Raw genomic sequence first — 19,586 nt, forward strand, 5'->3', positions numbered from 1 at the left:
ATATATATATATATGTATGTATATATATATATATATATATATATATATATATATATATATAGTTAGTTTTATTCTTGAAAATTTGTACAGCATATCATGGTCATTTAACTTTGATTGATTTTGTGACAATGAGTCCACTTTTAACAGAACTTTTATTGTGAAGCAATGGCTTCAATGACTGACAGTATTTAAATTTAATTGAGAGTGATTACAGAAAATGACTACTGTATGTTTAACTATCTAAACAAAAATGATAAGTGTATTATTTTTTTCTTTCCAGAGTAACTTAGGTGTCTTGTATATGTTGAAGTATGAGTGTTCAAATGATAGGAAATCTGTAAAAAAAATATTTTTTTTATATTTCCCAATTTCATCAATTGATTTTTATTTTGTATTTTTTTCTCTCTTTAACTGTATAGCATGGCTATAATCCTATGCAATATGTATTCTTAAATAGATATATGGGGGGGTGGGGGGGGGGCAGTTTGTTTTACTCAGTGAAGCTTTAATATCGTGGGATCACGTGGAAGCTGGTATAGCAAAATTCACTGCTGTAGCTGCATGACTCCTCATTCAATACAATGTATCCATGTGTGTTGCAGTGGAAATGGGCCTGCATTAAGGTGGGAACAGAGGGACCAGAGTATATAGCCACGATTAAATATATGAGTGAGACCAATATTTTTTTTCTGAATAAAAAATTGAAAAATGAATGCAGATGTTTGTTTTTTGGGGTTTTGCAAGTTCTTCCTTATATTCAATACCATTCAAAGCATCCTCTTCAGGCCATATACAATACCAACCAATGTGTTACATTTCAAACAACATCAGCAGCACAGCAAGAAACACTTCACCACCAACAGGCACTGCCTACACAAACTATATACGAAAAAAACACATTGCACTGACTTGACCTTTCTGCCATCAGCTGTTGTTTATATTCTTCACTCTTGAAGCAGTTTCCTCAGCTCCCCTTCCACCTTCTCCACATATGCAGGAAAGCTGGGATCCAGCAGACAAACACGCAGTATTGGCTCCAAGTCACCTTGTGCCAAAGAACTGTGGCGATAAACTTGAGGCAGGGTCAAAGCAGTCTCTCCCAACATGTGCTGTGGAAGGTCCAACAAATGCAATAACAACAAATTATTGAGAGACCTATTGTTAAATTTCATAATTTAAGGAGGTAAATGAACTGAGCAAACTGTGCCTCATGAAAAACACATTTTGCCCCTTTGTTTAACTTAGTTTAACACGTTTAGTTTAACACAAAATGACAATTAATATGTCGCACAGTGGATGTTACACTTTGCTAGTTGTTAGCACTCACTTTTAACTTAACAATCACTACCTGGCTAAGACGCTTGATGGACAATGATCCTTGGACAACCTCAGGCTCAACTCCCACGGCCTTTCCCTGCGAAGTCTGCTGACACACAAAAGAAGAAAAAAGATTTGACGAACACAGCAAGACTCCACAGAGTTAAGAGGCCAATCAATGGCTTCATTACTAATTGACACATATCCACTCCTCAAAGCCCTTTGATCTTAACTGTGAACTCCTTCAGTTTGTCTCTTCACTAAAGGTCACATTCAAACCCATGGCAGAGTCCATCCCTTTCTCTGACCTTCATGTTAAATGTTCAAAGCCAGATGGCTTTTATTCCTAAGTGACCAGTAATTAACCGTATGCTCTGAGTGTTTTAAAGTTTTTTTTTAATAAAAGGCTGCTACCGATATGAAGCAGAATTGTATTATAGAGCACCAACTATCTTATCTCTATACTGTGTCATTTGTAGAGTGTAAACCTCAATTGGTTAAATGCTTTGATAGCATCTTGTATGTTTGTTGTTGGTTTCTAGCTTTGGGACATTTTTTGTTTTAATAATCAACAGCAAAAAACTATTTGACTGTTTAAGGCAATATTAAAAATTCTTTTTTTCAGTGGCTTAAATGGGATGTCACTTTGATGCTTGAATTTACTTTGTAGAAATTAATTATATTATTCTTCTGCATTCCTGTCTGTGCATTTGTGTTTGGGGTGGGATACACTGTATTCTACACCATATATATTGTATTGGGATTGGCTAAATGAGTCGTGTACAGTGTATACTATCTCAGTCCACCTGCTGACGCTGTAGTGTCACCTCTGAAAATAAGACAGTATTGTAAATAGCACCATCTAGTGAGGATAATAGCCACTGCTGATGAAGGTGACCACAGCATTGTAGCACAATCAGTATTGAATATAAACTGCAATTATGGCACTTTAACTTACGCTGAAATACTTTTTTATTTTTTTATTTACAAAATACTGTACAGTGACATCAACCAGTGCCTCATTTCTACCATACAAAGACTATGCCAGGAAGAAAAAAGCAGTAGCTCTTTGATATTCTACAGCCCCGAACCAGACTCTCAGCTTCAAGTTGTCTATTTTGGAGATTTCTATGGGCAACACATTTTAAACTTTCACAAAACAAATGATCTGGGCATCAGTGCTACTAAATTGTAAAGTGGGCAACCTGTATCACTGCTGCAGAGACCTCAGCAGGGGACTGATTAGGAGGCAATTTGGCGTCCTCCTGATTGGTGACAGGCATGTACTCCATCAGTTTTTCCACAGCAGTTGAACACTCCTCTATAGCCTCTTCCCTGCTACGTCCATCAAACTGCATCCTCATCATGCGGCTCTCTCCCTGCAGAAATCCACAAATACATTCAAGTGGTATTTGTCAGTCTAAACTGTGCCAATAATAAAACTGTGATTTGTACAGTTTGCTTTTGCTAAATCAACATCTCATTAAATTCCAAACGTAATGTTTAGACAACTCATGTCTGAACATTACATTTTACAAGTTATCTGGGTAATAATTTCAGTATGAGGAGGCCGTTCATCACAGCACCTAAATAAACAGTATTAAACAAACAAAAAATCCAAACCTATTATTTTAATTTGTTGTAGTGTAATAAATGTAATGAACCTGATATTGCAAGGCAATTAAGGTACTAGGACGGACCATGAGAAAATACTACACATTGTGGAATTGCAATGCACCTCACGACTCACCTTCACAGAAAATCGAAACATAAGGTTATCAGATTTCTGGTGTACTTTGAGAAGATTGGATCCACTGAGCAAAGGGACTGTATCCTGAGAAAAGACAAGATAATAAATGTCTTCAGCTGCCAGGACAGGGAATATTTTTTTTCCCGTAGGCTGCATTAACTCATGGATAACATAAAAAAACAACATTTCTGGTGATTTTTAAGAATGTAAAATTGTACATACTCGAGGTAAAAGCAGTTTGATTTCCACTTATACACTTGTAAAAATTACTGGATGAAATTAATTGACATAGAAGAGTATTATACTTTTATCAAGCTGACTAGAAAAAAATACTTACCTAAAACTGTCTGCAGGGGTCTCTATTTACTCATTAACCTCTGAGCCTCAGCTTTGAGGATTATGATAAGTGTTTCCACAGAGGGAATCAAACAAGCAGATGTATAGCCTAATATTGTGACCAGCCTATTTTGTCAAATGTGCTTTACAAATATATTTGTGTTTTGTCTTTGAAAATAACAATGTATATATATCAACAAGTTTTTTCTTCTGAACAATGGCACTGCACCAGTGAGTACTGTAGGTGCTCTACTTTACTGTAGCACCATCATTCCACATCCATAGCATATACATACACAACAAGTGTATCTGGTTTCAGTGCAAAACATATATTGCTGGAAAAAGTTATTGGAATTGTGGAAATAAACATATAAGTAAATGTGTAATCATTTCAAGGCACACTTTGGGGATAAGCTTGTTTTCTGTGGGTTATTTAAATTAGGGAAACACATGATTGGCTTTTAATTTTCATTCAAATGTAAACCTGGTGACCAACTGTACAGTTTTTAATTAATTTAAAAGAAAATCTTAATAAATGGGTATAGAAATCTAACAAATAAGATGTTTCCATACAAAGCATGAGGGGTCTCTGAATGGGTTGAGGGTAAATCTTTTGTAAGAAAATTTAGGGGCACACACCTTAAATCAACCTGCAACGTCATTTTTCACATTTTCCCCATTTTCCCCATTTTAACTGTATTACTGATACATGCTTTGGTAATAAATAAATAAACTACAATCTGCTGTCTTATTTTAGTTCACAGTCACATTTTAGTTTGAATAGTGCTTAACAATTGCACATTCAGAAATGTAAAAGTATTATTATTGTCAATGTACTGTATTATTAACACTGAAATCAGTGCCTGAATTGGACCAAAAAAGATGCCAGGACCCTAATTCAGTTGCAGGTCTTGGATATATTTATACACACGTCTTGATAATATATCACATAAAATATGTTTTTGTATGCATTTCATTACACACATTCAGGGCTTGACAATAACTTTTTTGCTCACCAGCCACTCTGGCTAGTGGTTTTGCAAAGTTAGTGACACAGCATTTTCAGCAGTTACTATTTTGTGTGAAATTATATTATAATTATTAATATAGTTTTATTTGATGAAAGTTGAATTGTGTGCTACAGTTTACTTTAAGAACTAGAATTATAACCTTTTTAAACTCCAGTGATGAAATATTCAGCTGTGATAACGTTGTGTAAAGCTCCTTTTGTATGAAAACATGCAACTGATTAGAACACAGACATAAAAGGAGTAGCTTCTTATTGCATAAGTGGCCCAGGGGTGTAGAAGATTAATTGAAAGTGGTTTGAAGCACGCACTCACGTGTCACTCAAGCGGTTAGCAGTTGGCACGCGCCCCCGGTGACGAGAACCGGAGCACACAGAACAAAAGTTTGTTGTCCTGCTGTGCGCAATCTCGACTTCTGTAGCAATACTCTTGTCAAAATGTACTTCTGCTACAATCGCAACCGTTGCCTCGGTTGAACCCGCCATATAACGCCACAGCTTGCTGGTCTATGTGCGAGATTGGGTGACTGTGGGGGTGGACAGATCATGACCCGGCTCGCGGACCCTCCCCCTCTCACACACATTGGCCAGCTCTGGCAGACTAGCTCTCTCCTTGTTTTCCAACATGAAATAAAAAATATAAAAAAAGTCATCAAACTTGCAGGTCGCACATGTGCGAGTAGTTGTAAAAAGTACTCACACTGTCTGTTTACATTTTGTGGTGCCTGTTAAGTCATGAATATCGCTATTTTATGGAGAGCACAGGAGCTCCTCAGTAACCAATATATTCTCTCTAATACAGAACATTTCAGTTATGTTCAATCTTGAGAAAAATCCAAACATCTCCTTCAGACCTTATTATGAAGCCTAAGCTTTCTGTATTGAAAGATCCTAAACATACATTCCCCAATCTATAATAGACCAGTCTATCATCCTTGGTGAAAGCTCTCTGCAGTCTGACCTGAATATCTGTCTGTCTGGCTCGGCACCCTGGTGCAGCAAGATAGCTGTGTCACCTGCCATAACTCCATTAATGAAACATTGAGTACTCCCTTAAATTTCTGTTGAAGTTAACTTTTTTATGTCTGAAGGCCCTGATTGTCCAAACTGGTATTGGCCTATTTGTGGAATTAAGATGTACATGTCACTCTGCTGTGCCAAGGTTGGCAACAAACCAACGTTCGAACGGGACAAGAAATGTCAAGTCTATGCTCTATAAGGAATATTAAATAGAAATTGAATCAATGCGTGTAAATTTACGCCCGACCTGACCACATACAATCAAATCAAAATCTGAAGCCTGAAGTGGGTTTTAGCTTTATGTTAGCCTGAACCTGAAAATGTCCCCCATAATAGCTTATTTTGAACCTGTACCCAAAAACTTCTGAGGAACATTTGGAGTGACCGGTCAAATGTCATCGGATTTGAGCAGAAATGTCAAGCTCTTCAGCAGAACATTTCACATGGCCTTCTTCGAAGCCTTTTATCTGGAAAGCAGATTTCTGTTACAGATTTAAATCTCAGAAAATCTGCAGAGAGAATGGCAAACTTTTTCTTTATTTTGAGAAAGGTGTAAACGAATAATTTTACAAAAACATATAGCTTGTTAATTATTATTATTATTATTTAATAATAACATGTACACTGCAACACCTATGCTTGACAGTGTTTCATGCACTGACACCAGCTACAGTCCAAATGTCAGGGTCTAATGAGCTAGAAGTCTGTATGTGAACAAAATGAATGGATGCACACCACAGAACTGCTACAACAATTTTAAAGTCTATCTTGAAGGAGACTATATACTAATCTATCTATATATCTATCTATCTATATATCTATCTATCTATATATATATATATATATATCCTTTTTTATCAACATTGAAGATGCTCATGATATTTTGAACCAATAGCTTTTAAATGTTTAATCTAATTTAATCTATAATTACTAATATTTTAGAATACATATCATATGGAAACCCAAAATAAGAGTTTTTTTTGCATGTTTCTTTCTTTTTTTTTCCTTAAAATTGAAAGTTAGTAAGATTCTACAGTAAATTGATAGAACTATAAACACCAGTGAAGTGAATCAAATGTATGGTATTAAATCACATCACAAGTTTCAAAAAGCTGTAAAGAAACAATTTAGGTAAAATAATAGGCCTTCTAGCCCACAACAAGCACACTTATAATAAGGCTGGATCGAAACATACAATCTACCAGGACCTTGAAAATAAGGCTTTAGGTGTTGTGTGCATACCATGAGGGACAATGCATGGAAAACAAAACAGAAAACATAAACAGTAAATCTAGCAACAGTCTTCTTACCAAGCTTTCCTGTCCTTGCATTACCAGCAAGAATCCAGATTCCACAATGGTGAGGACAATTTCAGGTTTATTGACATTAGCCTCAAATATCTGGTAAAGAAAAGAGAATTTTAGTTGCTGCAAAGTTGTAGTGGGCAAATAGTTTTCAATATCAACTTATGATGGATCTATCTATTTCAAGTTAAGTTAAATGTAGTCTAGATCAATGGAAGTACATTTCCAGGATAAAGCCTGACATCTGATAGGGTATGCCCCTCACCTTCCGCTCTCTTTGTGTTGCCGTTCTCAAAATCCCTTTGCTACGGGAAACAACAACAAAGCTTCATGCTAGTTTTAAAGAAAATTTGGATCGTAAAATAAGACAGGCCCGCTTGGTTATTTCGGGGGAATGATCATTAGGATTTACAAAAAATATGTTAATGGTATTTACTATCTAACTGGGACGTTTTGGGACCGATTGGCAGGATTGCTGTGGACAAAGTTCACACGGCGATACACTGGTAAGAGCAAATTACGTTTAACCACGCTAATTAAAATAGCTCACGTTACTGTATTGGGTAAACAGTTATCTTCATTTAGCAAATGTTCCACCAAAACAAGTTCCTTCCCGAGACTATTCTGCAGGTGGCACCGTCACTGCATCCAGAGCTTAGTGCCTCCCAAGACGAATGTGATTGGTTTAAAGAAACGCAAAGAACCCAGAACGTTTTTTTCTCCTTTCCTAAAATGTGGTATCGCCAGACATTACCCCACAGCGCTGTGGAGATAGGTTTAACAATGTGAGCCTAAGGTAAATCAGACAGTCCATGAGCATGGAATTACACAGTTCTATCTGTTCTATTAGGTGTTTTATTGGATCATAAGTATGTAAAATAATTACTTTTTATTATATAAATCAGTCAGATACTTCAGTTTTTTACTCAGAGTTGTCACACAGGCCTATACTATATAACAGATATATTTTAGTTTCACAGCCATCCATGCCTGCCTTCACGCTAAACATGCAGCTCCAGCTTGCCATCTAGAGTCAGATGCTGTTAATGAAAGACAAACCACAATCCTTAAAAGAAACACTTCCTAAATGCGTTACAGCACTCAACAAATCCCCAAATGTCCGGATTCCCAGCTCACGGCTGAAAAATCAACACAGATGGCAAGTTGAGGATGAATAACAAAGTGAGGGAAAAAAATATGAATCTAGAAATTAATAAATAATAAAGTTTGCCAACTGTAAAAATTAGAACACCTGATTATGTGTGACATTAGCAGGCAATACAGACCTTCACAACTCTTCCACACAGTAGTTGCCAAATGATTGTTGTATCCACTGTATTAAACAGTAAGCAAGTTCACTAGTCAATTATAGTAGGCTGTGAACATTTATAATCTTTGATAATTTAGACATTTTATTTATGTATGTGTTTGTGTAAAAAACTAGCTTTAGCTACATTATTCATTTAACAAATGCTTTTAGCCAAAGCAACTTACAATAAGTGAGTATTACTATCACATTTTGTCTTACTCTTGCCCAGGCAAAAAAAGCATTTCCAGGTCTTCAATTTGAGCTGAGTCTGACAACATGGTGGGGACGGTTTCCCTATTTTTGAAATTTTAAACACTTAATCATTAACTCATTACGCAAGAAATAGAGAAAAAATAGCTACTTGTACATCCAAATGGTAACATCCTAAAACGTATATTTGCTCACTTTACATCTCAACCAGAGATCATTTGCAGTATTAATTAGAGACATCTTTTAAATTAAAGCAGCCCAACTGTGGTTGTGTTAAAAGTAGGCTAATTATTTGATAAATATATATTTATCAACAGACTTTAGCTAGTGGAGTTCACACAAGTCTTTCATATCCTGCATGCCCTTAACAGTATCACTGCATTGGGCATTACAAGACAAGAACAATAAAAAGCATGTCACGTTGGGCTACAATCTTAGAATGACCAACCAGTTAAAAGCATTTGTATTGTGCAGCAGACAGAAAATGTTGTTAAGAGTTTAAGAGGATGATTAAAATACATTTAAAACAGCGGTGAGATTGTTAAACAATCTTGTGGGTTTTTGAAATGACACCAGCAGTTCATGATTTCAGCAAATTACAAACACAAAAAAACATTAGCTAGCTCTAGCTGTGACTGGGGACACGTTACTGACACATCCAGGCACACACTGGGCGTGCAGGTAGCAGGTAAGTTAGGTCCAAAGTAATTAACAATATATGAAGTGTGTGCACACAATTATGTTATAAAAAGCCAATACAGGGCAACGGCCAAACTATAGTTGATTGGGAATAAGGGCAGCTAATGTCAAGACTATGCAACGAGACGCTAACGGTAGCTTAGGAAAACTAACGTTAGCTAATCTTAGCTAGCTAGCTAGCATGATGCAGTTTAATAACTTGTCAGTAAATGTCAGTTAAGTTACCTTCCAAGGCTTTCCCCCTGTAGAGCCTGGAACGAAACGCCCATAGCGTTTTAACCTCCATGCCTGACTGGTGGCCATTTCCAGTAAGGTAATTATTTGTTAATATTTGTATGGCTAACCAACACCTGCCGTGCAAACTAACAGTGTGAGTAGTAGACTAGCCTGGTTACGTTTTGGCGCGTGGCGCGAGCACACGCCTGTTTTACCCTTATATACTGTCTATGGTTTTACCCATAGACTACCCAGGAAATGCATACGAAATTGTTATATCCCTTACCAAGCAATCGATTGATAGATCGATGGAAAGACAGACGGATAGACTGCATGTATTTTTTGTTCTCTATTTTAACACTTAACAACTCTTGTTAATTATTTGCTAAACAAAAATGAGCAAATATAGACTGTTTTGTTTACAGGGAAGTATAAAAAATACTGTTGAAGTTAATACAGTATACGGCCTAGCTAGGACTTTATAGGTAGTTATATATTTGCGTAGAATGCACACAGCCTTTTGAAATGCATTTGACAGTACAAGTATATTATACTCTCACACAATGTCTGCATTGTATTCTATTATAAAATATACAGTATATATAACAGTGGTGAGAAAATATGGTTTTGCAGAAACGTTTTAAAACTTTACATAGCTGTGTTACAAAATTAAAGGTCCACATAGCTGTGTTACAAAATTAAAGGTCCACATAGCTTTTTGAGTTTCCAACAGCATTGTGTCGTCATCTTCATCAGCTGGCAACATTTGGGGACCTCTGGGTCTTTCCCCACTATAAATAAAATGGCTGCTGTGACTTAGTCAGCTGTGGCTAGTTACCATATGGCCAGTATGAGCTGTCTCATAGATATATACACATGTATATATCTATGAGACAGCTCATACTGGCCATATGGTAACTAGCCACAGTTTGTGCCTCTTATAGAGATCTCCTACTATGACCAATAGCCAAGATTTAAAGTTTTAGTACCAGGTTCAGTTATTGGTACTGCCCTGTACTTCCTGGAACCTGGTAGCCTAAAATACATATAATACAATATTTGTCTTGCTTATCTTTGTTTGGTTTCAGTAACTGTCTGCAAACCGTGGCTACTTTCTGTCAAATTACCTATATTGGTTTACTTTGAATTTATGTTTGAGACCCACAGTGGTGGAATGTGTCTGATTTTATTTCATTACGTTCCTGAAATGTTTTTGTTCCTGGTTCAACTAAATCATTTTGTAAATTTGTTTTAAAACATGCTGTAAATAGTTTATTATTAATATTATTATTATTATTATTATTATTATTATTATTATTATTATTATTATTATTATTATTATTTTATCTGTAATAAGCTAATATCCAGCTTTATTAGATGTCTGCCATGTCTAGCTCAAAGCAGTTTGCTAGTCAACATCTCCCCTCTGAATTTTGTCTTCCCAGACCCAGCTGCTAACTTGAATAACAAGAGAGGCACAGCACAGGTAGGACATAAGACAGAAGATAGTAAGAAAAGGTATAATGGTGTTCATAGAATTTTACAAAAAACTGAATAAATACAATTTGTATTCACTTACAGTACCCTGAACAATATTGTCCCTGAACATTTATGTCTGATCTAATGTCTTAAATCATATTAAATAATACAGAATCAGGCATTTGAATTATTTGAGCACCAAGTGTTTGAAGGTTGGTATGGTGTTAATCAAATGCCATCTCCACCTTCCTTCAGTGTTCCACTTTGACACTTTCACACTGTAAAATCTGACTCATGCTGGAATTTGTGAGGCTGATACAGATGTGATATCAGGGTTTTTAAAAATCCAATAACAATATTATGTAGGATGATATTTTATTACATGAACACAACATAAAAAAACTTTACAAAATTATAGGCTGCCTTTATTTATTATTATTTAGGCCTGAGCAGCACATTTTACTGTTAAAAATAAACTTGTCAGTGCTCGGTGATGGACACACTTTATTGGCATCACTGTTTCTTAATGACCAGAGACATATATTTGGCATTTCTGCACTTCACTTTCTTGTTACTTACTACAACACGGCCAATATGTTGGTCGGGCTCTCCTTGATTTTGCTGGCCACAAGCTCCCTTAGGCCAGTTAAGTGAGGTGTACGTGAAGAAAAAAATGTTTTTAAGCTGTGCTTGGCAACCCCAAAATAGTTTTCATTTGTATCTATCTCCCTTCAAATTGCAACCAGCCAATAAGTAGGTTTAATAATAAAAATCTGGAAATGGGCTACTTAGATTGTGTGTATTAATTGAAATCAAACAACTGGGAAGACTTTCCCTAGGTGCAATGTATGTATTTGTGGCTAGGATTCAGTTCATTCATTTTTGAATGGGGAGCCAAAATGACAATACACAAAAATATGACCCTACTTTGGGCATTGTGAATGAATGACACAGACACTAAGTATTCAGGCCACCTGTCACTGACAATGAAGGTGCTTCCTTTTTCACATAGCCTACAGATGGTAAATGTTAAATTATTTGAGGGGCAAATGATGGTGATGTTAATGGTCATTACAAATCATTACTGTTGATATTACAGAATTGTGAATACATTGAGCCATGGAATTAGATAGCCTGCAAGAATGACAAGGAAACAACAAACTAAATATTTGCAGGAAGGGTTTACTCATACCATCATAAGTCTTAATTGCGTTTTTCTAAAGACAATATTCGATGTTTTTTATCAGCCTAGAGTTGATGGAAATATTTAAAATTTCGAAAATATATGTATTCATTTCAACAGCATCGGTGATGTGTTGTGGCACCATCTGTAAAATAGGCTTTGTGAATTATAAATCCATAATTGGACAAATACAATTAAATTGCAATGCATGCATTTAGTAATGTATTGCCATTTGAGAAGTCACTCCCATACCATGTCTGATAAAACACCTTTTGCCAAATTATAGACGAGCCTATTCCAGCTTCAACTGTATTTGTGTGCGCAAATTACGCAGCGCATCAGACTGATAAGGGATGGCAAACTTGGTTTTTCCAAGTGAAGCCCACAGCAGGGCTGAACAATGGGTTTGCATTGCCTACCTGTAGCCTTAACTTAAGAGAGCAGGAGAGCGTTTTAAGAATGGGAAGAGCATTCCCCTTTAAACAAGGTGGGCTGAGCTTATTTGCAGTTCTCGCTCCTATGGCAACCCAATAGATCAGCATCATGAATATTCACAATTCGCCAAAACGCACCATGACAATGGATCAGTGATGTCAGCGGTCCTTGAAATGCTCTACTGTATTTTTGCATGATTGTGTCGCCTTGTTTGATGGCAGCTTGCAAGATCTGTGGTGAAAAGAGCATCCTTCGTCGTGCATGACCTTTCCCTCGTCTCCATATCACCGTCCGTCGGCACGTCCCTCACATGTCACGCTAAGGTGACTTTCAAGCAGTTTTTTCCACTTTTGCGCACAATGTCGGAACGGCACAAATGTGCACATTCGGGACGCAGTGGCCAAGCGGACCGCCCCGGCTGTGCGTGAGGACATATGCAAACTGTCAGGTAGTCTAATTATGAGAAAGAGTATCTTTCATCTGTTTCAGTAGAGCCACGGCGGTCCATGGAATGTGTAGCAAGGTAGCAGGCTTTCAGGGATTCAGATTAGCTCCAGACTGATCGCGCTCACAAACAGATAGGGAGCGCGGGGCTGGTGGGCAATAATCGTTGTACAGCCTAACAAGCTGGATTCATTTAATTTTCTCCATCAAGTCTCAATGTCATAATGGACAGGCTGCACTCCTCCATGCGTAAAAGACTTTACAGTTTGCCACAGCACATTGGACAGAAAGCATCTATAATGGGCGAAGGAGAAGACGACGCAGACAAGGACACCCGGAGGAAGAGTCTTCGGATGAAGCCTCTACCGTCACCGTCGCCGACCTCTGGGGGAAGCTGCAAAGGCATCGGGGAGACCAAAAATGGGGAGTCTGTGATAATGGAGACGGACATGGGGAGACAGACGAAGACCAGCTCAAATGGAGATTGCCGGAGGTTTCGGGGCAGCCTCTCGTCCATCACAAGTCGCCATGTGCACGACTCTGACTCGGCGGAGCAGAGGCGCCTCATCACCGAGGGGGATGTCACCCCGAGCGAGGAGAGCCCCCCCGGAGCCATCGGTGACGGGCCGCCGGACCAAGGCGCGCAGGGAGCCAGCGGTGGCGGTGGTACCCAAAAAGATTCCCCAGACCAGCAGCCAGGGTTTATAAAGTTGGATGGCATTGATCAAATTCTGCCGGAAGACGAGAGATTATATCAAGCTGGGTTCATACACAGACAGTTTGGAGCAATGCTTCAACCAGGGGTCAACAAGTTCTCCCTGAGGATGTTTGGAAGTGAAAAGGCGGTTGAACGGGAACAAGAGCGGGTTAAATCCGCCGGATTTTGGATAATTCACCCGTACAGTGATTTCAGGTACATTTAGATACCTTATACTCTCCACACAACAAACGGTTAAGAATAAAACATCACGTTGCCTTTCACAGGTCCAGATGTTTTTTTCTCAGTGGTTTTATCATTTATAATGGCATTCATTAGCTCAGGAGCAGCCCATTCATTGTTTTAATCAGATTAGTAGCACCTGCAATTATCTTACTCATTCACTTTGAAAGATGACATTTTACTAAAGCCACGCATAATTGCTATCTATTGGCTTTACTGCTTTATAAAAATCCATACAAATTACCAATTATTTCATTGATTAATAATTATTTTTAGTGCCATAACAGAGTAGAAGGATTATATTTATTTGTCTGAGGGTATATTACCCAGGAGGCTAGATACACTGTGTTTTGTTATGGAACAACACACAGATGCAGATAACGCAACCTTTGCTAATTAGGCCAATTTACCCGTCTTGGACAGATGCTATCCAAATTGATGCACAATTGAAGCCCTCTAGTGGTTTCATCTTTATTTGAGAAAACTTGTGCTCGGGGGACATAATGTATCATTGATTAGGCTTAGTGATGATGAGGCCTTCACTTCACATTGTCTTTACAGGCTTACATATTGATTTTCTTATTCTTCTTTTATTTTAAGACATACACAATTTTATTTGAATTCATTTTGATTAATAGTTTTAGGGCAATTTTAAATGATCAGATTGTATGTCTGCATTTAAAAGTGTTGTCTACTCTTGTGACAAACTGCAGCTGCAAAATCAATAGAGAAAGTCTACGAGCACTCTTTTGTTGGCCTACAGATTCCTCTCTGTTGTTGGTGCCCTTGAGTTTGTTATTGGCCATATGTATCTGATTCATGGCCACATGGAGGCTCTTAACTGCTAAGCAAGACTAGATTTAAGGTTCTTTATCCTTGCTTTTAGGATTCATTCAAATGTCTACATATGCATATGGACTTGTTTTAGCCTCTCAGATGATCAATTTCTAAGTGCCAGTGAGCTGTGGGTGTACACTCATTTATTGCCAAAACAAAAATATGGTGGCTTGAACTACGTATGGTACACACCACACACGCTATAGTAAACACATTTGTGTATATTATTAGATGGGCCTCATGGAATGATATTGTTTTGATTGAAAAGTGCTAAATATCATTTGTTTTCTTCAATCTATCCAAATAAATCAAATTTGAATAAAAAATCTACTTACAGCTTGTACGGTAATGATCCTTATCTTATTTTTTTAATTGAACACATTTTCCTCTGGTTTAATAATTCAGATAAAACGGTTTCATTACAAGCTGTGTCAGCCTTGGCATTTAGTTCACATACTGTATTCACCTATCATTTAAATCATTTAAATCAATCAACATCTGAGTTGCTGTGAAATGATACAGAGCAAGATCGTCACAGTTCTCATACTGTATTTCTCTTTGTCCGTGACATTGAACGTTGTCCAGCCTGCCTGGTGTTTGATTGGCTACAATGGTGTAATGGCATGTGATATAGAAAGTTACTTACCACAAAAGTGTGTTTCTCTACCTCAAGAACAAGATGTCTGACATTGAGAGACATGCGAGTTGTAGTTTGAGTTCCTTACAGGCCCGGGATGTCAGTAGGAAAGGCTAAGTGAGTCTTCCTAGAATAGAAAACAGACGCATCTATCTGCCTGTTTATCCTGAGAGAAGGGACAACTGTGGTGGCTAACACATCGCAGGATGTGTTCTGTTGAATTTTATATTTTTTAAGATTGACCCATTTGTCAGCTGTCATCAGTAGTATTTTTTAATTTAACAGTTTGTTTTTGTATATATAAATTCCCTACTCGCCCCATACTGGGCGGACTTTTTCCTTCCTCCAAGCTCGGGTCCTCTACCAGAGGCCTGGGAGTCCGAGGGTTCTGCGCAGTATCTTAGCTCATCCTAGGAATGTCCTCTACAGATTGTCCCAGTTGGGGGTTACAAACCCGATATATATATATATATATATATATGTGTGTGTGTGTGTGTGTGTGTGTGTGTGTGTGTGTGTGTGTGTTTAGTGTTTCCAATCTGTGATTTGTTTATTCTGCATTAAGATATCTTTCTGCTGTCTACTCAGGCAAAACCTGTTAACAAGTGCAAGCCTGTCACAGGCATCTCAAGCATAATGTTGTTCGAGAACTATGTGCAGCAGATTTACTAAAACACATAAGCAATTGCAATATCCAAACCCACCGTTTAGACAGGTCATCATCAGGAAGTGAGACATGTATTAGACAGTTTGCCATTTTTGTTATGCTCCTCCCAGCTGGTTGTGTTTCTTCTGACCCCCTCTGCTCTCTTACTCACTGTGGTAAATGTCATGTGGAAGGGTGATGTGGGGCTTGGGGAGACTGTCCTGATACCGAAAGGTCAGCGGTTTGGCACCAGTCATCAGTTTTGAAGAGCAACATGCTGAAAAAGGGGCTCCACACTGCACTCAGTGAAATAGGTGGACGTGTGACTCTCTCAGTGTGATGTACCAAAATAAATAGATAAATGAAAATGTGATGTGAGCGAGAAGTGCTCTAAAAAATGAGGTTAGCCACCCACTTGTTTGGGGTCTGAGGGTAGATACTCTATATTACCATCATTTAAAAAATTGCCAATCTGAGAGAAGTTTGCTTGTGGTTAGACCACTCAACACTATGATTACGAAATTACTCAGCACTACAATTAAAACCACAGATGTGGCACTCAGTTAGGAGAGTAGAAGTACTGAGCCTGTGCTTCGGGTAACTATATAGGAAATGTTTTGTGTATATTTCTCTGTGACTAACATGAAAGAGACATAGCAACTCCTTAATTCACAAATAGATTAAAGGGTAATGGCCAATAACTGAACCCCTTTTGAACCCATCTCCATGTCAGATGGAGAAAAATGGTAAACCATGTCAGTGAGTTATCAAGCGTGTTGAGATGAGTTACAGCTAGTATTATATCTTTAATGAACTGAAGGAGAAATGTGATATTTGGACGCCTACTTCCTCCAAAATCAGGATCAGAGACAGGGCACGATGACTGTAATTAAAGTACACAAGGAGATGAGGGGGAACTTTTAATGGGCCCAGAGAAGAGAAGGGTCTCTGTGACTAAAAGTTTTATTCCCATGTCTGCATCAAAGCTTTGGCACTACAGTATAAGCTCAAATTAGAGTGTCACAAGGAATCATATAGTCATCACTGCGCCGGAATTCAGCAAAATCTCCTCTTGTCAAGTATTGTATAATGCTAAGAAGCAAGGGAGGAGCAATATCTTGTAAGGGAAAAAGGCGGATTAAAAATGGCATCATAATCCAATCTACAGCCTCATTTCCAGATCCAAAGCTGAACAGCCTCCTTCGGTTCGGAACAAGCATCTCCCAGTGAGCAGATGTGGTCAGTTAAACAGAGAGTGACATCTTCAACCCGAAAAAAAAAGAAAAAGGATACAAGCATTCGTACAAAATGACTGATTCATATTGAGCCTTTTAAATAAGGACGATTGTTACTGTCCTTAAGCAAATACCAACCATGATACATAACATTGGTGTTGAGATTCCTGCCCCCTCTGTTCCTCACTGGATCTGGATGCTTTTGTTTGACATCTACTATGCTCTACTACTACTTGTCATGGAAATCTGACTTTATGTTTGCTGTTTAAAAGCTGCTGTACCATAAACTGTGCTGAGACCTAACGATGCCGCATGTCCTTGGTCACAAATAGAGATTGATAAAAAATCATATAATGCTTATTGCCCCTTTTAAAGATAATAACATATTTCAGTGCTTGATTGAAAAAATGATACCCTTCTCACACAATAGATCCTCTATCTGTGCATGATGAAAACCAGGTGATTTCTTTCTTACCTGTTCGCATAGAGCCCTTTGAGTGGATTCTATCAATGCAGCAGCATTGTGCAGAGTTCTAGACAAATGATGCGGTGCAATATTAGAATACAGCCCTCTGATCGTCAAGTGCCTTTTAATTATCTTGTGATTCAGAGCCCAGAGGACACATCTGTTGGAAAGTCTTCCGCATTTCCCTTGAGAGATAGAAAAGAAGGTGTCGCACATTAGAACTTGTTTGTTGTTTTTTTTTGCACTGAAGGCTCTATTAATCCCCCATTTTCCTTTAGAACCGCGTTGCCAACACTATCAGAGAGGGGGGTCGGCTGCCCTGCAGTTTCTGTCAATCACTTAAATCCCATTGCAACAGTCAGGCCAATCCTTCCATCCCCTCTGCAAAGTCCACATTTTCAACAGCCTTTTATTTTTTATTCCTACCACACATCCAGTTCTGTTTCCCAGAAGACACTTACCTAGACAGTGGAAACAATAAATCCTCTGAAAAGACAACTTACAACTTCTGTTATGTTTTTGTGTAGAATGAATTAAAGAAAAGTAGAACAGATGTTGTCACGGATGTGCACAAGCTGTGATATAGGTAAAGGGAAGTAACTTTTAGGCAAAGTGTTGTTCATTCTCTTGCTGCCGTGAGCATTTTCATAGCATTTTTGTATGTTCTCCATTAGTCCAAAAAGAAGAAAAAAACTTTTTCGGACAGCTTCTCTTGCTGTGTTGACTTTTGACTTATGTTTGCGTGTCTCAAAGACTAAAATGGTGAGGAAAAGTTCAGTGTACTTGATAAGAATAAAAAGAGAATGATAGCTGTGCTACCTGTGCTTTGACGGATTTTGTATGGGGGAAATAAATCCCGTGGTATTACTTTGGTGAATTTTTAGATATTTGAATACTGCACAAATAGTACACCTTAGCTTTACAGACCGTATCAAGCATTCACAGCCAAGAACAGTGACATGCTTTTTGTTGAAGATACAGTGCTCGGACTGTACCAGAGTGTGCGCAGGTGTGTATGTGTGTATTATGTTTGTGAGCGTACGGTATCAGATTTAATAACAGCATTCTCTATTTCAGTCAGGTTAATTAGGGTCGATTTGAGAGTATGTTTTGCCATTGATTTGTTTGGGTCTCGTGGGGCCTCCAGCTTGTCATGGGTGGATTTATTGAAAAATGAGATGGAGAAACATACACGGCTGCAGTGAGCGTGATTGCCCGTCTTGTGGCAGTGGCAGGAGTCAGAGTCTGGGTGAGAGTTACACAAAGGAGAGATGCAGTAGAGGACCCCAAAACAGTTTGAACCCCCTTCAAACCGTTTTTTGTTGCGCAGCAAGTCTTAATGATGATGATCGCAAGATCCATACGAGATCAAAGCGCTTTAAATAAAAGATGCATGAGTCCAGTCCAGACTGCAGAGTGTTAGCGTGTGCCCTCATGAACCATGTCTTCCTGTCTTATACCGTAGTGCTAATCTGCATGGGAAGGTGGTGGAAAAAAAGCGTTTTGACACTAGGATGAATGACACTCTATTCCTTTCGGTCTCCATTAAATAATTCCTCCTTTTAATTTAGTGAGGGTAAAACATGGGGATTACAGATGGTTCTGGCTGGGCCTGAAAGTGGGGTAATCAAAATAGGCTGCTGTGCTCATCCACGGATATTAGGAGCCAAGAGATTATTACGACACAATTTATTTAATGGAGGGAGCCCAGGGATGATGTGCGTGGCCGGTGGGTGGAAGGTTGACTGTCATAGTGGCAGAATGATTGAACGGTACCGCGTGACCTCGCCAGGCACACTTGTGTGGGAGTGTGAAATCAGGACTCGAGATCGCAACTGTAAAAGAATGGCCTCACCCCCCCCCCCCTTTTTTTATTCATGTCAGTGTTTTTTCCCCTTTCTGTTATGCCATTTAATTCATCTTTACGTATTAGGCAGAGAGCTGAGTTTAACCTTGGCAAAGTGATGATAATCTCGAGGTGAGATTATATTGATTGATTGGACATCATATACATGTTGAAAATGGGAAAGCCTGCTGCATGTTCTGTTGAGTGCCGTCACCCAGCTGGTGTGCTTGATGTATTTTAGTCACCTGAC

At 38.3% G+C, this 19,586-nt stretch overlaps 2 protein-coding genes across 3 annotated transcripts in view; one reads left to right on the forward strand and one right to left on the reverse strand.

Moving 5' to 3' along the window:
• Window positions 1-135: 135 nt before the first annotated feature.
• rec114 (REC114 meiotic recombination protein) lies at window positions 136-9,397 on the reverse strand. Of its 2 annotated transcripts, none has more exons than XM_028580693.1 (6): window positions 9,198-9,397; window positions 6,761-6,850; window positions 3,068-3,151; window positions 2,523-2,696; window positions 1,349-1,423; window positions 136-1,109 (listed from the first exon to the last, which is right to left on the reverse strand). In XM_028580693.1, the coding sequence occupies exons 1-6, from the start codon at window positions 9,273-9,275 to the stop codon at window positions 945-947; spliced, it is 666 nt and encodes a 221-aa protein (XP_028436494.1). In that variant the 5' UTR covers window positions 9,276-9,397; the 3' UTR covers window positions 136-944. The 2 variants fall into 2 exon arrangements, with proteins under 2 accessions (XP_028436494.1, XP_028436486.1); XM_028580685.1 differs by having other exon boundaries at window positions 1,328-1,423.
• Window positions 9,398-12,905: 3,508 nt separating this feature from the next.
• The window catches only part of hcn4 (hyperpolarization activated cyclic nucleotide-gated potassium channel 4), a 79,936-nt gene continuing 73,255 nt past the window's right edge, over window positions 12,906-19,586 (forward strand). Inside the window, exon 1 of the mRNA XM_028575708.1 lies at window positions 12,906-13,642. Within this exon, the coding sequence (XP_028431509.1) occupies window positions 12,954-13,642 (689 nt within the window). The 5' untranslated portion in view covers window positions 12,906-12,953. The remainder of the gene's footprint in view (window positions 13,643-19,586) is intronic.

Source organism: Perca flavescens, chromosome 1, assembly GCF_004354835.1.
Source record: "Perca flavescens isolate YP-PL-M2 chromosome 1, PFLA_1.0, whole genome shotgun sequence".
NCBI classification, from domain to species: domain Eukaryota; kingdom Metazoa; phylum Chordata; class Actinopteri; order Perciformes; family Percidae; genus Perca; species Perca flavescens.